This window comes from Dermacentor variabilis, unplaced genomic scaffold (assembly GCF_050947875.1).
Source record: "Dermacentor variabilis isolate Ectoservices unplaced genomic scaffold, ASM5094787v1 scaffold_15, whole genome shotgun sequence".
NCBI lineage: Eukaryota > Metazoa > Arthropoda > Arachnida > Ixodida > Ixodidae > Dermacentor > Dermacentor variabilis.
In genome coordinates, this window is record NW_027460313.1 from 3,789,518 (window position 1) to 3,807,412 (window position 17,895).

The 17,895-nt window shown below is 45.0% G+C and overlaps 1 protein-coding gene across 1 annotated transcript in view; it reads left to right on the forward strand.

Annotated features, from left to right (window-relative positions):
* Positions 1–17,895, forward strand: part of LOC142567974 (tachykinin-like peptides receptor 86C) — a 376,423-nt gene that overhangs the window by 269,044 nt on the left and 89,484 nt on the right. The window contains exon 2 of the mRNA XM_075678072.1: positions 12,680–12,895. Within this exon, the coding sequence (XP_075534187.1) occupies positions 12,680–12,895 (216 nt within the window). The remainder of the gene's footprint in view (positions 1–12,679; positions 12,896–17,895) is intronic.

Here is a 17,895-nt window from a genome sequence, read left to right on the forward strand (position 1 = left end):
AAAATTGACTTGGCCCACCCCTCAAATTTCGATGGTCCACACCCAAAAATTTACTTTTGCCAATTCAAAAATTCAGTTGACTCATATTCAAAACTGACTTGACCCACACTGAAAATGTGTTTGGCACACCGCCAAATTTTGGTGGCACACCCTCAAAAATGACTTTGCAAAATTCGAGCACATGACCAAGTGAAAAGTATCGCGCGAAAGAGTCACACTGCTTTCTTGTTCAACGCATGCAAGGAGACATAAGTGCATTTTTAACTGTTGTGAACGGTGCATTGCAGTTTCGGCAGAAATTCACGGAGTGTAAGAGTTAGGTTCAGTTCAAGCTTTAGTTCAAACTTTGTTTTGTACTTCTCCATTCTTTGTCGTTTTCCTACTTTTCTTCCACCAATCTTCCAATCGCCGCTTACTAATTTCCATTGCGGACATGTTTACTTTCCCCTTGCTCTTGCTGAACCCAAGGGCTTCAAGGTGGCCTGTGGTGCCTAAACCAAGCACTGGGCAGATATCTTTACATTCTAATAAAAATGCTCCATCATGTCCCTAGCTTTACGGCAGGAAGCACCATGCTTCTTCTTCCTCCTTATATTTCGCTTTATAGGTGCTTGTTCTAAGGCATCCTGATCTCGTTTCCGAAAAATAATCACCTTTCCTTTGAGTTATCATAAATTGTTTCTTTCTTGATTTCGTTTTTTCCTCTTAAGTAGTTACATATGGCAAGTTTCTTTTCCATTGCCCCCAACTACAAGATTATTTCAGCCTGTCTGACTTTCCGCTTCACGGTCTTTGTTGGTCACCCAACGAGTCGCATACTTGCTGGTAATCTTCCTAGTTATATTTCCCTAATGTGAATCAATGTTTTTTCTGTACAAATACGTCAACATTCTCCCAGCCCATTCACGTTCTTCTATATTCCTCAGTCGTTCTTCATAATCGATTTTATTGTAAGCTTCCCTCACTTCAAACCTTGTCCAGCCCATATCACCATGCACAGCTTTATTTTTAGTTCTCATGTGGGCACCCAGTGCGAGGCGTCCCACTGACCTTCGGTTGCCATCGAGTCCTCATTGTACCCCTGATTTCAAGACAGATACAGCATTTCCAAATGTAAATCCTCGAACCATTCCACCTTTCCACATACCCTGGAGCACCTCGTACCCATATTGTATTCCCATAGCGCTGTGTGTTTCATTATGGCTGCATTTCTATTCCCCTTTGCTGTTATTGTTTTTTCTGTGTTTCCATATATCTATTGCCTTCGTTTATCAATGTACCAAGGTATCTATACTTTTTTACCCGAGGTACTTGCTGGCCTTGTATTGCCAATGTCGGTTCACTGGTTTCATTGAATACCATAACACCTGAGTTTTAACGCTAAATTTTAAACCAGAATTCTCGCCATCCTCTCAGAGATATTAGCGAGACGTTGCAAATCACTTTGCTTCTTAGGCAGGGCTGGATTAGGGGGGGGGGGTGATAAGGGGACTGCAGCCCAGGGCATCGCCTCGGACAGTTGGAGAAGGGGGCCCATTTATTCTAACCTGCTTAGTATATGGAACCATGGGCAATGGAACTTCGAGCTACATGTATGAAGCGACAAAACCAGAACGAGCAGACGGGGCCCCCCGCCTATTGTAACAGCATGTGTTTAGCCTGATCATTTGGGGAGAGCTCGTCGAGCTGCAAAAACAGGAATCCCCCGTCACCCCGGCGGGGCCCTCTTTCTTACGAAGCGAGGTGCGTTTGCTTGGAAGAGTTTTCGTGGTTTCCTGTCCGTCCGTCTGTCCAGTGCTGTTTGGAGGGGAGGGGCAAGGAGGAAACACCTAAAACATGTAATGTGAGATGAGGACCTAAATCTCCCTTGCCCCTCGTCACCACGACGCCACCCTCCATTTCTCCAATAGCTCCGTCGCTGTCCTTCTCATAGAAAGGATGTGCTGCAGTACCCAACAGTGCCTCCCATTCGACTTTTCTTTACCGTGATGGTAATTTGGGCGGGGGAGGATGAGTCCGATAGCGGATGATGATGAGTCTGATGGCAGAGTCTAGGCAGGAAAGGAGAGATGACGTCACACGTGCTTTTGTCCGCGTGCCGTGCGGCATGGAATGTTCACTGTTCGGGCTAGGGTTCTGGGAGAGTGAAGGGGGAAGTTGGAGAGCTGGACACAAAGGCCTATCTCCACGGCCCCTTCCTGATTAGTGGCTGCGCACCATCGCACGCGCTCGACGGAAATTGTAGGTGAGACTGGCCGCCGAACATTCCAGAAAGAAGCAGAAAAAGACGACTCAGAGGCGACGGAGGGTGCGTAAGTTCGCTCGCGCTATGATTCGCCCTCTCCCCTTCGTTCTCGTGCTAGGCGTCGACGGGGCGAAAGAAAAATCGAGAACCTCCCAGAACAGACGATTGCTCCTAGCCTACAGGAAGACGAGACCGGAACCGGAGAAGGAGCGAGTTTGTACGGAGAAGCAGGGAATTTGTACAAGGAACTCTATGCGTATGTGAACGCCTGCTTTGGCGCTAGTAACAGAGAGACGCGGCGCGCGTCTATAAAAGGAAGTTAATCGTGGGCTGCGATTCAGCCCCGAGCCGCAGGTTAAGCTTGCATAAGCCCGCCCGCTGAGGAGCTCCCGGGGGACGCACCACTCTCGGCCAGCCACGGACCATCCAGGCAGCGTACGCCAGCCATCGGGACGGTCACCGTTGGACACCTGCGGTCGCGTTGGATTTACGAAATGCCCGGTGAACAATTAGCATCCATTCATGCGAAAATGCTCGGTCGGAAGCATCAAAGTGGTGCGTCTAAACGAAAGGCGAAGTTAGAAAGAGAAGAGCCTGAAAAGAAGCTACCAAAGATGACAAAGTGCCTAGTGAATGCCGCTTCCGCGGAGCAGTATTTTTTTTCTGCTAAATATGTCACTTCAGGCTACAGTGGAAATTTTCCGCAGAACGTGTGCCCACTCCTTACAGCCACTGGGTGCAGGGAAAAGCCAGAGTTGGTGTGCCTGTACTGCCGGCCTTGGCACTCAGGGTTGCCTACAAACAACGCTTTTAAGTAAAATTTTGCAGCATATCCAAAATCAGGTAGGGAGCCGGCTCATGGTGTAGCGCTCTCTGATTTAGAAGTTACAAACAAGGAGCCTTTCTTTGGCACTTTATCCCTGTTTGTAACTTTCATGCTTTTCAACGCACATATTTTAAATAGCACTATCAAATCGATCATGTTCTTCAGCGCAACTGCACAAAGTCTCAATCAGAAATGTATATTCGGTAAGGTTTGCCCATTTAGTTACAGCAACCAATTCGATAAATTTACCGCAAAGGCTCAAACGGTAATTTCAAGATTTCTCTCAACTTCCAGATTTCGCACACAACTTTTGAAGATTTGCAACATACGACCTCCAACGCACTTCTTCTGGCGATGCTTGTTGATGCGCACATAGTTTGCCAGAAAGGGCAAGCACTTCATTAATACAAGACGCACCTGGGTAAACGCCAATGAATGCAAATTTCGCAATTTCTAAAGGCGTTCCAAGAGCAAGCACAACTGTGAAGTTTAGGAGCCATGTTTCGTCCGATAAAGACTGCTTTGTCCAACCATGTTTCGAGTTGATGTGGGTGATAGTCACGAAATAATGAACTCTCGTATACCCGGCCGAGCTCCGAAGCGCATTTTACAAAATCTGCCACAAACTTCGTTGTTCTAACAACACGGAATCATTCGGCAGATTTGTGTCCACACTTCAGAGCAGGTATTTAAACCGGAAGCCATTCGCTCCGTCTTGTCACAATATAGCCCCGCTTGTAAAACGACCCTTCAGAGAGAGGAAAACAAAAATTATTTATTTCATTTCGGCCCCCTGCCCAGGGTTATTGGCTATTGCGGTAATGATCGCAAGCGGCAGGCAGCGTTTCTTATTTAGTTTTTCATAAGTTTACTTTGTTCAGACAGACGTAGAAATCTGAATCAAAAGTTGGCCACAGCTATTCCCAACCTGACCTACAAATGACCAGAATTTCTTTCTGTGAGCTTAGTTAATGAGGCCTTGCTGGGGTAATTGTGTTTCGAAGTCTGCTGAAAATTTATGAAAACAGGGCAGGCCCAGCATTATGCTAAATTTTGGGGCGACATTCGACTGCATTCAGCTCAGCGAGATACATTTTATGGAATACTAATGCTCTTAGGCTGAACGCATACGAGACACTGCGCACAAATAACGGCGAAGCATGCGAATGTTTGAATGGATGTATAGATGTATGCTATGAGTGGCCTTTTTGAAACGAGGTGGTGGTTGCGCCATTGAGCTCTTGTTCTAATTTTGCCGGTTGTCCTACCTATATTTATGAGCAAATACACAAAGACAAAGAATTCCCAATATCGAACTTTCTGAACCATTACTGGGAACTCTGTTTTTGTACTCCTCCGTTGCGTGTGGTCCCCCTACTTTTCTGCCAGCAAAGCTCCAATTACCTGTTACTAATCTCCATGGCGGCCATGTTTACTTTCCCGCTGCTATCCCTGAACCCAAGGGCTACAAGAAGGCCAGCGGTGCCTAAAACTTCTGCTGTGTAGATATCTTCACATTCTAATAAAACATTTTTTATCCTTTCCCTAGCTTCACCGAAGCAAGCACATGCTTCTTCGACCTTGGTGTACCTCGCCTTATAACTACTCATTCTAATGCATCCCGATTTCGCTTCGAAAAGCTAGGAGCTTCCGTTTAAGTTATCATAGATGTTTTTTTTTCTCTGGTTTAATTTTTTCCCTTTGAGGTAGCTACTCATTCCACGTTACTCATAGCACAGTATAGAGAGGACTGCAGCGACGCGCTTGGAAGTAATAAAGACAAGCGCCGCAAGATACATTTCCCCCCTCAAGAAAATACCTGCAACTCTAGCGAACACGCTGTTTTTCTTGTGGCTCCATTGATGGGGCTAGTTTGATGTTCAGGCTTCTACATTTATTACCCCCTGAAAAGCCCGCGAGTTGTAATAACCAGCAGATTAAAATCCTAGCCATCATCGAAGTTGGTACCAGTTTGGACTAAGTAAGGCAACTCAGAGTGCAGGCACCTGCATGTCTACAAATAAGCTTCTTCTGGGAGAAACTTCTTGCCTCTAAACCTACTTGATATAATTCGAGATTTTTTCCCTCTTTGAACAAAAATAAGTTTTGAAAATTATTTTTCACCTATAGTAAATGGGCAGCTCTCTGAAAAATGCGGTTCATCTCTTAAAGCAACCTTAGACGTTCTGCATAGGATGTTCTTTTTTTTTGGCGATATGAAAGGACGTTGCACATAAAGAAAGTTCACAAAAACAACATTTTTATGACATTTCAACCTACCGGAAGCTATGAACGCTTGTTTTAAAGCCTGGCTCTTCATAAATTGTTGAAGAAAAGTTTGTTAACTTTTTCGAAGCCAACTCTAAAGGTTTTATACCCGTTAGAGAGAGTTATGCAAGAAACGGGGAAAGCTCAGGCTGAGCTACTAGTCTACTCACTTATTCAAGAATAAGGACAGGACACTTGTGACGGCGGATCCAGATCATGAGACGGAAATAATCAGAAGAATGAGAATGGGCTGGGGTGCGTTTGGCAGGCATTCTCAGATCATGAACAGCAGGTTGCCATTATCCCTCAATAGAAAAGTATATAATAGCTGTGTCTTACCAGTACTCACCTACGGGACAGAAACCTGGAGGCTTACGAAAAGGGTTCTACTCAAATTGAGGATGACGCAACGAGCTATGGAAAGAAGAATGATAGATGTAACGTTAAGAGATAAGAAAAGAGCAGATTGGGTGAGGGAACAAACGCGAGTTAATGACATCTTAGTTGAAATCAAGAAAAAGAAATGGGCATGGGCAGGACATGTAATGAGGAGGGAAGATAACCGATGGTCATTAAGGGTTACGGACTGGATTCCAAGGGAAGGGAAGCGTAGCAGGGGGCGGCAGAAAGTTAAGTGGGCGGATGAGATTAAGAAGTTTGCAGGCATGGCATGGCCACAATTAGTACATGACCGGGGTTGTTGGAGAAGTATGGGAGAGGCCTTTGCCCTGCAGTGGGCGTAACCAGGCTGATGATGATGATGATGATGATGATGATGATGATGAAACAAGAGTGGGGATATTGCACACTTGTGCAGGTTCAATCATTCATATTACAAGCATCTCAAGCTTTCAATGCCATATTGGTGAGTTTTTGTAGCTGGTTCCATCAATGATTAGGTGCAGGAATTGCATGTTGCTAACCAAGCGAGGATTACCGCCTGAAAGAGCCATAAAATATAGTTCAAGCAGTGGCAGCCTATGTTTGACAGGTGTTATTCAATCTTACACTCGTACCCTCATTTGCTCGAACTGTAGTGATGACTCCTTGGAAGCAACTTAGTCTAACGAGTGCCATGCTTTGGCGCTTAACTTGAACCGTAACGGTTGCTCGCGAGGCAATGATGACAAGCACGTGCGATGCTTAGGATGTGACATATTCACTAGGTGTGTGTCTGGGTAGGTGCGATAGTCCGCGTACATCGATGAACTGTAGAAAAAAACAAGGGAATTTTTCTACAGAAGGTAACGTGTTCGACAGGAGTGGGAATGCAACGTGCGATATTTTTATAAATTTGGTGTCATTTTTTTAGAAAGCTTCCTGGGAAACACAAGGCTATTTTAGCGTTTCGGTCGTGTTTTATTCGCTGAATCAGACCTAAGCATGTCCGCAAATAGAATTACTGCGGAATTGAATCCAAACGAAGTTATTCTCAATTACCACCAAAACACATCCCCGATCCCTTTGAAACATGCTTTTCAGGCTAGATACTCGAAATCACTTGGCAAAGACGATGTCGACGACGCGTATAAAGTTCATGAAATTCTCGGTGCATAGGTCACGAGGCAAATGATGAGTCACGTAGGAAGTGGTCTCTGAGACCAAAATTCCGAATAAAAATGACACCAAGCAAGCCTGTCCGCATATCTTCGAACAGGGTAAAACTGTTAGAGAAGCCGCTTTATTAAGGCAATAAGCCTTAAGGGTCCTGTGTTGCAGAAAATCCAACGTCGGTGTCCGCGCCGGCGCCGGCGTCGACGGCGGCGACGTTGTCCGTGCTAGAAAAATCATCCCGAACCACGCATCCCGATCCACGCAGGGGCCGCGCGTGGCACATATGCATTATGTAACTAATTAAATTTCCGAAATTAATTACATCATGAAATTTGTATAGTGCGACTTACACACAAGTTCCAGTCATGATAGCGTCGGAGTGTAATTTGAATATACGAGAAAACATAATTCTCTTACGCGAAAAGTCAGACACAAACCCCCTTTGAGGTCTGTTTCAGTAGGAGAGGCGCGTCTCCGAAAGCCCGTCTTCGTGCATAGCGTTCGCCTCCAGCGATTCCAAGAAATCATTACTATTACACGAGCTGCAGTTGCCGGAAGCTTGAGAAGCAGTCAGAGATCTTCAAATGCTATCGCGTTCCGTTCATAAAGGCGAAGCTTAAGCGTCCTCCAAACTTTTGCTGCTCATAAACAGTGCGCCACTTTGTTACACTATTCCCAGGAGCGCGATATGTTTGAGAGTGTCAGACCTATAACCAGCAGGCACCGGCAGGCAGCGGATGAGGAACTTGCGTCGCCCGAATGTAGGCGACCACGAACCCTGGAAGATAATTTCCAGGTGCCCCGGATGTTCCTCTCAACACCATCTGGCACGAGCGCGGTACCCATTGGGAGGCGTAACTTCGTCTTTCTCAGTCTGCCGGTGCTGGTTTGCCTTAGAGGGAAGTGCGAGGAAAGTAGGTCAGCAAAAAAGTTTCTCCTCTGCCGGAGTTCTCCAGGTGCAAAAAAACAGAGAGATAAAGAAGAAAATGAAACATGTAGCTAAATTCGGACAGGACTTAAAGAGCTTGTTGCGTAGCGAGCTGGGCACGTGTGGTGAAAAAGTCCGTCTTTTCTCTGAATGAGAAAGCGCTAACGATCGCAATGCGCATTGCAGATAATGCTAGAAAGGCCAGTGAGCACTGCACAAGCGCAACTGTGTGCTGCATTTACACATATATTAGCGCTTTTCTTAGGTGTAAGCAGTGAAAAATGGAATCCTGGCAATGGCAATGGCCAGAACAACATACAATCTTTATTTGCCTTTCGTCCGTATATGCAACTGTACTCCATATAACGGCTTCCACATTCTTAGTGCCATGTGTAATAGTCCTTCCGAGCCAACCAATTCTTTTATTTGATATTTTATCTGTCATATTTTTTTCTGAGGGGGTTTCCCTAACACCAGCTTCCCACGAACAATTTGTTAACGCTGCTTGGTTCTCCATCTGTTCGTACTGGTAGCTTGTAAAATGGTGCAGGCGTTACGTATTTGCCTACCTTAGCGATGTGTAATATAAAACAAGAAATCAAGAATGGCGGACAGACGGCTTTATATGCTTCGTCTGTAACCATTTTTTTTTCATTAGTACTAACTTTTTTATGCCGCGTTGGTAAAGAGAAGACAAAAAAAAGTATCTTGAGAGAGGGGCTTTCCCTCAAATTTCGTTCTATGCTCACCAGGATACAAGATGGTATAGTCGCATCAAACTGATCTTTGGAAGTAGATGTACTTGAAAAATTTGCACCTGTCTATATCAAATACTTGAGCGTGTGTTTTCCGCACATAGAAAGAAAATGGCATGCGTGGTTAAAGTTGGTTCTATTTTTGGGCGGGGGGGGGGGGGGAGTTTCGGAACAAACATGTTAGTTTGAAGTTTTTCCTTAAAGGGGTTGGGACACCAAATTTTGAGGCTATAGAAAGCATGTTGTAGGCATGCTTCCGTATGAAAGGACACCGAGAACGAGGTATTGGGCGCTGCAAACATTTCAAAATAATTTTAATTCAGCTCCAAAGAGTCATTAAAAACTCCTTCTCGTAGTCGAGACCCATCGCTAGCGCGGCAGTTACTACGTCACAGAGGAGGAACGAAAATATTGACGTCATAGCACACCAGCACAAAAACGTGACGTATGATGAGTAGCGATGAAATGCCGATTACGGAGCCTGCTGAGCCGAGCAACCGAGCATAGCCTCCTCTACGACCGAGCTACAGGCATATAGAAATCCTTTCTTAATGCAAAGAAGGGGTAAGGCGTGCAGACACGGACACAAGAGGAGAGAAGTGGACAACACGAACGCCGCACGCCGGCCCGCGAACGGCAAGCTGCGTGCGGCGAGTTGCCCTGCGGACGGGCCTTTACACGTTTGAGCGCTCGCCGCCGGCCGACTTCGAAAGGGACCAGGATATGCGGCGTTCGTGTTGTCTGCTTCTCTCCTCGCATAGCCGCATAGTTCGGCAGCTCGGAGCGGAATCTCCTTCGCTTGGCCTTTCCACGTTACCGGCCCGTCCACGTTACCGGCCCGTCCACGTTACCGGCACGGAAACTCGCCGCACGCCGTTTGCCGTTCGCGGGCCCCCGTGCGACGGCGGTTTTGCTCGCGAACGGCGAGATTTCCTTGCCGTAGAGAGGACGGGCCCGGGACCCATTTGTGCGGCAGCCGTACGGCGAAGAGGCCAATCAGCGACCGAGGAGTGGTCACTTTGGCATCGACGGCAGCTTCACCGCCTCTGATCGTTCAGCGCCGCCGATATCGTCGCTAGGCGATTTCCGGTTCACTTCAAAGCTAAAGCTTACGGCGCTTCGGAATGAATCACCGACTCTCACAAGCCGCAATATTTTCTTACCGTTGTTGTCGCTCTTCGCAATAATTATAATAATCGCGACATGCACTTCGAATCGCCAGTGGTGACCTCTGCTGGCAGAGCACGCGTATTCGCGAGCAGACGACGCAGCATAGTTTTACGTCACTATTTTTTGTGGGCCACGTGACCAAGCCATGTTGCGTTTCCTCCTCTGTGACGTCATAGCCTCCCCTGGAGCCCAGAAACCGAAACCGAAATCGCTCGGTATAATAATGCTATTATGAAATTATTTATCGGATATATATGAATCCCGCTGTGTGTATCGTGCTCCCTGAAGCATGACGCAACGTTTGAATCAACAAACGCATGAACGAAAATTTTGATGTCTCCACCCCTTTAAAGAAGATGCGTGCTTGGACAAGTATCTTGTTATTTTTTTGTTTCATTTTTGTTTCCGCAATAATATCTATTTCACTCTGTCAGCTTTCATTTATAGCGCTATTCGAATAACAGTCGGCAAGCTTGTAAAAAGTCGCACTTTCGCTCGCAACGAGAATCATCGATTGCGATAGAAAATTAGTGACTAGTTATACGAAGGTCAGGATAGTAGTGTTCTCGACCGTATAAACTTGTTTACATTCGCCTAATAACTAGATTAACGAGCGTGGTGTTATGGTGTCACTCGATGACCGCGTAAACTCGCTGTCAAAACGCTGGAGTGAGGAAACGTGCAGCAGCAACGAGCGATTCACCGTCGTGATGCCTCTCGCTCCAACGCGAACAAAGCGGCGAGCCCGCAGCGCACACGAAGCTATGAGCACTCTGTTCCCATCGCATGTCGCTTGCAAGATAGGGCCCACGCAGCTGCATGCGGCCTCGCCATAAGCAGCCGCCGCCGGAGTAGAACGGCCCCTACGCCCTCCCCTCCCCCTGGTTATTTGTGCGCAACGGTGGACAAGTTTCCTAGCAGCTTTCCTCCCTTTCGCGCGCTAGATTGAGTCACCATCGCCTGCTTAACCGCCCACGCTTTCACTCGCACATAAAGCATACGGCGCTTGGCGACGACGTTGTCACACTTGGACCTTACACATATTATCACGGCAACGGTAGAAATGCTGTTGTACTGTTCATATAATTGCAAGCGCAATAAAACACTGTGGGAGCATGGTGCTGTAAAATGTACTTGCAAGAGATGCCTCATGAAGAGGCAGCAATTTACAGCCTGCACGCAGTCAACGAACCCAGTCCTGCGCGTATCTTGCGGTTGATTTGCATCATTGTCTCTTCCTAAACACGACGCCGTGGTGTTCTTTACGCGTATAGGTGAACGCCATGCTTGCTAATGCAATCTATAGTACTGACAGCGAGAGAAAAGGAAGTCGCTTCTGAGTTGGTCGACCAGCTCTTGTCTCAAGACGGTAAAGTCTGCGTCTGCCAGTGTGAAGCTGATTCTTTCTTCAATTTTCCCTGTTAGATAGCGCGCTTTTCTCGCAGGGCAAATCAATTTTTGGAATTGTGCTGCTCCCCCACCCAACATAGAACATATTTGTTACCTTGGAATACATTTCGGAACTTAAGAACACAAAGACAAACATTAAGAGCAGTTGGGAAACCTTAATTTCGGCTTTATCTAGAAGTTCGGCTTAGGAAATAGATTTATTAATGTATGCCATAAATATTTTTGTAAATATTCTTGTATATGGCGCGATTCCAGAAAGCTCAACTATAGAGTTCACAGCTTTGTAACTCAGCCATAAGAAAAGATATCAATTCCGCAAACTGCATCTAATAATATATTTAGAACGGACAACGCTGATTATTTTACGCTGCTCTGACTCAAACCGCTAATTTGTGAGTAGGAAGTTGGAAAAAACCCTATTAAACATTTCAATAATTTCATGAAATACGTAGATTTATACTGCAAATTGCACTTTATATGTTCTAACAGGTCTAGTTCGTAGAGCGGCAATATTTGTTTTAGGTTCGGAGTTATAGATTATAGTGAACATGTTGGTTAAATTTATTTAGGCTTAATTTGCGGGAATTTTTCAAAAACACTTCGGGCTATAAATAAAAATTATATGCATGCAAGAGTCGCAAGAATTTGTCTTTTTTCCTCTCAAATTCGACAAGGTGACATAAAAGCATTTTTTTTTTCCTTTTACTGGATTTTATTAGAATTCGAAAGAGCCCCGGGCTAAAGCTTTCTCTTAAAACTTGCTTAGCTTTCGTTGGGCGCCATATACCACATGTACTCGTTTTACGTGCCTCCGGTACTGTAAACGCAAAAAAGCGAGTTACTCCAGTAGAAGAGGGCATAGGTGAGTAGAAAGGTCAAGACGTATCTCTGGCCGTGTGTTCTCTGGCCGAGCCGTGGGCTCCGGGCTTTGCTAGCGACAACTAGCGGTAACACCTGCTCTAAAACCGGCTAGAGGTGAGCATACGCGGCTACATTCGCGAGTCTTCTTCCGTCATATTGGTTACCTCATCCTCTGGAAGCTGCTTTGGTCGTAAAGAGGGCGTTCTAGACAAATGTCATGATCTGTGTACCTATTCTAAAGAAGTGTAACAACTGCGGTAGACGGCAAGTGTGAGAGTGGACCGAAATTTCTGGCATGCGTGTTTCTGCGATGTCTATTTGATCTTAATGAGAGCAGCATTCCGGGCAAGTTGGTAATCCATTGCTTAAATGGTATTTGCGCTTGATATTGCGCTTGGTGTGTCGTCTTCTTTCACGTCCGTGTCGTTTTTATGTCGCGCAATATCATTTAAGCAGTCTATTTGATCTTTAAGGGGCGGGTAGCATTTTGTTCCTTTGAGTTAAACACATAGGCTTGTAAATCTGCGCTCGGTGTGCACATCCCCACCGACTTTGTGCACCGGCTCTTATCCTTCCCTCCAAGCGTGCCGGCAGCGCTGTTGAGAAAGGTAACTTAGATCGCCGTGTCAACTACCTTGTCCCTTGTCTCTCTCGCATCGCAGGTACTTCGCCGTGGTGCGACCCCTGTGGGCGCGGTTGCCGCGCTGGCTGGCACTGGCCGCCGTGTGCGGGGTGTGGACCGCCTCGGCATTGCTCTCTCTGCCCAACTTGCTCTACTCCCGAACCCGGTCGTACCGCTACGCGGACGGGAGCGTCCGCACGGTTTGCCTGCTCATGTGGCCGGATGGACCCGCTTATATGTCTCACATTGACTACGTGTGAGTAGCCCTGCACATATTTCTCGCTTTGCCGTAGCAACCGTATCGACTTAGCCGAGCACCGCGCCTCTCGCAAAAAAAAGCGGCTTGCGGGCAGTGTAGGCGTAGAACAAGAGAGAATGCGGGTGACGCCTGCATCCAGAGAAATGCAGAATCTCTTGTTCCGAATTCATTTAACTTCTCGGTCCTAATGTTCCGTACAACTGAGATATAAAGTGTCTTTCAGCCCACTTGGACCTACATCGAATAATACACCAAAGACTCGTGTTCAGATGAAGTCAAATACATGTTGTTAATTTCTATGCGAAGAAACCGCAAATGTTTAATGTGTTGTGATTCAAAACAAAAATAAACCCATACTTCAGCGTACATTCGGAAATGAAGAACTGAGTCAATTACAGTGCGCGAAAAAAACGAAAGTAACGTATCTGGTGTTCTTGAAAAGGCTTGCATGTTACCTTATATTGGAACACTGAAAAACAATTAATAAATTATTATAAAATTGATAATTGTAATGCTTAATGCGAATGAAATAGCAAAAAAAACAATTAGCGAGTTAGGTGCGAGCGAATAATAAACGAAACAAATACTGGCGACTCCCTGCGATGGCTGCTAACAGCATAACAGTGGCATTGCCTCTGTAGAAGCCTGAGTTTTTCTTATGCCTTCAGGTATATTAGTTGAAACAACACATAGACTGGTAAAAAAATATGCGGTGCTGATGAATGTCACAGCATGCCTTCCCGAAGCACCTACAAAAAAAAACGTTATGGATATATGCACTTCCAATCAACCTAGAAAGAATGTGGTAACTATTTACCCTTTTCGCGGCGATCCCGTGGGCGCTGTCATCTTTGATCAGGTGGTGACGCGTCCATTGCTTGCCTCAACTGCCTCCGTGTTCACGATTGGTGTGTATGATGCCGGTGCGGCTTTGAAAACCTGTTTCGGTAGATATCGTAGACGGTGCCTGGGTGGACGACATGAAGCTTTGCCCATAGATTGAGAGAACATGCAATCGCCCTTTCCAAGCTGATTAGGCTATCTTCACACCGCGCGAGCAGCGTATATGGTGCCTATTCTTAAAGCGGGGTAAAATATGCATTAGAAGCTATCCAAACTTTGCGCTCATGAATTTAATCAGGATTAGTGCATCTTGCTCTTCGTTCTTTATTTGGCAAATATTTTCAATTAGCGGCTTGTCACATTTCTGACTGTAAATTTTCTCGGTGCGGTCACTACTAGCCCCGGGATTCACCTAGAGGGGCGCTGCTAGCGCCGGTCGCGTGACGTCAGTGCACGCACTCACGCCTGTCTTCTGCTGCAGTTCGGGAGGTGTCCGGGTGCCTTCTGCAGTGTTTCCGTTTGTTCGTTCTCGTTCCCTATGCTTGTATACTTATGACAGGCCTCTCAACTATATATTTTACGACGTCTTCGTTCGGGCGAAAATATAATGAAGGAGCTTATTTCCTAGACGACAATATATTTCTCAAAGGCAACACTATAGTGCCACCAGAGAGAGCTCAGCCCAGCCATTACGGGTTTTTCATACACGGATCTACACTTTGCAGCGGTAGCTCACGTGAATAATAAAAGCATAGACGCAAAAGCACATCACATAAGAATCTAGTTAGAATTCCATATACACCATGGCGCAACATGCATGTCAATTAAACGTTGGTTTTGTGTGCCTTCTCCAACATTTATGTTGATTTTAACCCGCTAAAACATGTTTGCTCACGACGAGTAGTTCACAATATATCGAATTTTTCTATTTCTTCACAGTAACGCTCGGCAGTAACACGAGGACTTATCAATACTGCAGTTTAGATTCTGCCAGCAACACTTGCGTTTTTAACTGCTTCTATAAATTAGGCCCTTGTTCACCGGTCAAATTTAAGTGGTGGTAATTTGAAGTACAGCTGATGGAGACTTGCAGCTGTTTGCAGCACACGGAAAGGAATGTACCAATGTTTATTCCCTTTCCTTGCTACACGTTCAACTCACTTGAGCAATTTACTGGTTCTTCTTACTTGAGAAACAGACTTGATGAATCTATTTTTAGAAATGACACAGGGTGCTCGGGGCAAATATTTCAGTGCAATATGCCTTTGGTACTGTTTTGCTGCATCGAGCAAGAAGCGGAAGCCTCAGTCATTAGTAGTGGGGCACACATAGAAGATATCATTGTTCCCCAGTGGAGATCAAAGGTCAACTTAATTCGTGTGAGGCTTCTGGCGTCTCCTTTATGAGGCGGGTGTGCGAGGTCCTCTTTTATGTGCTGACGAAGCGAATATTTTTCAGTTTGCATAATTAAACAATTCATCATCGAGACATGGTGAGGCAGAATGTTTGAATTTTCCTTTTCAAGGCAGCCTTAGTTGCGCCGTAGTGCCTCGAGTATGCTATAGGCATTGTAACTGGCGCTGTAAAGACCTACTTCATGGTTTCGATTCCAAGTTGTAATGAACTGCTGGGTTTCGCAAACAATGAGTGTCTCGTCATTACGACAGTAGGCCGCGTCCGTTGCGGGAGGGGAGTGCCATATGGTCGATAAAAGGTAGTGAGGGTCACTATAACACATTGCATCGCTTGCAGTTGAGTGGTTGATTGGTGGTGCAATATATATATATATATATATATATATATATATATATATATATATATATATATATATATATATATATATATATATATATATATATATATATATATATATATATATATATATATAATACTGTCAGCCCATGAAGGGCCATTACAGGAGTGGAAAATACAAACACATACAAGGATACATTATGACAACAAAAAGCAAGTAAATGAACAACTGCAGCCATTTCAGCAGGGACGCGAATCAGTTTAGATTCTATGCACCTTACAAACTTCCCCGAAAAGATAAGAAACAAAATAAACAGATACACCTTTGGCAAAGTTATGATATACATATAAATTAGCGGCAAAAAGAATAACGTGTACACATTGCAAAAATTCCTCAACGCATGAGGCTCACATGACAGAGTCGGGGAGCGCATTCCATTCCGTAATACCTCTCGGGACAAAGCTGTACTTAAAACAATCATTTCTGACTTGAGGGGGTCTGATGTACTGGCTATGACGATGTCTGGATATTTCATTTGTCGAGATTTTGAAGAAGTTGTGTTTGTCGACAAGCAAGTGACCATTAATGATAAGGTAAATTAGTTTCAGTCGCTCATACCTGGTACGTAAGTCTAGTGGAGGCAAGTCGGCAAGCTTACAAAGTTCTGTGGGGGAATGGCAGTAGCGATACTTGTTAAATATGAACCTTGATGGTAACCTCTGGATTCTGTCAATCTTTTGTTGGTTGGATTTAGTGTAGGGATCCCATACAGCTTTAGCATACTCCAAGATAGGACGTATTAAGGATTTATAGGCTAAAATTTTGACCTCAGGTGTCGACGCACTTATATTCCGTCTTAGGCTCCAAAGCGCTTTGCTGGCCTTACCACATACAGCATCAATGTGTTGATTCCATCTGAGGTAAGAAGTATATGTTACTCCTAGATACTTATGTTTATCGACTCTGCTAATAGTTATACTATTTATATTGTAAGGGTAATGCAAATTTTTTTTTCTTTCTCGGTATGGAAATAACAACAGACTTCGCTGCGTTTAGTTCCATCTGCCAGTCGTCACACCATTTTTTAATTATTTGCAGACTAGACTGTAAATTAGGCCTGATCATTACTATCTCGAATTTTATTATACATCAGACAATCGTCAGCAAACAGTCTGACAGGGACACTAATATATATATATATATATATATATATATATATATATATATTATACATGATGCGCCGAAGTGTTACCAGCCAATGCGTCTCTGGGTGCCTGTTTCAGAGAACGGTGAAAGTAGTACCAAACCTTTTCACACAAAATGCGGGCCTAACTTATCCTTCTCGGCCTTAATACAGATGCCCCATTTGGCTAAAACAACTCGCCAGAGTAATAAGAATGATGATGAAAGCTTTGCTGGGCAGTGTCTTTCTAACACAGATTTATAAGCTTCACACCAAATATCAAGATTTCACTTCCGTGTAATATGCGATGTCTCTCACAGCTAAATACTAAGAGAATGTTAAGTGTTTAGAGGAGCATCAAACATAAATTTGCGTGTTGAACTTGCAGACATTCTTTTTAAGCAAAATTTATGGACAGACACGGCGCATACATGCATTGCAGTACCTGTAGAACCCTTCAGCGCTACACAGCTTGGGATATCTCAGTCGCAAATTTTCATGACTCCCATGGTTTTGAAGAAAAAAACTGCTATTAAGGCATGACAGCAGAAGTAATCTGATATTATTCTTCAGTAAGTACGGTTCTAGCCGGCAATGTCCCAAGCGTACACAAAGGGAACGAGCGCGCGCGGCAGCCGAGCGAGCCGGAGCGAGCAGCGTCCTGGCCGTGAGCTCACTCGCGAGAGAGCGCTACTCCAAATTCTTGCAGCTAACATGATTATTTTCAGCCTAATCACTCACGGATGTGCTCAGTTCCAATAGATTTGTACTTACTGCGAAGAAGGCGTGAAAGGTAGCTGTTTCGTACTATGGCGATTAAAAAAAAACGCGAACAACAGAACGTAACTGAAGGTATAGTACGTGCCGTCCAGTTGTCACCATTGACAGGCGCGCACGACCGGTATGCCCGTGCTGCGCGATGATGCACCCCCTATACTGGCGGCATTTTGTTTCTTTTCTGATTCTCTTTTATTTAAAATGGGAAAAGGTGACAGTGCTGTAATGATGACCGCGCAAACTGTAGTACAGTGTGCACTACTCCCTGAGTAGTAGTTTAACGAGCGGTGCTCGTTCCTCGCGACGTTCCCGGGCTTAAGGACTTTCTTTGAAGATTATTGATACGACGATGGCGGATGGGCGAATTTCGGCCATCATCATCATCATCATCATCATCATCATCGTCGTCGTCATCGTGGTCGTCGTCATCATTATCCTGGT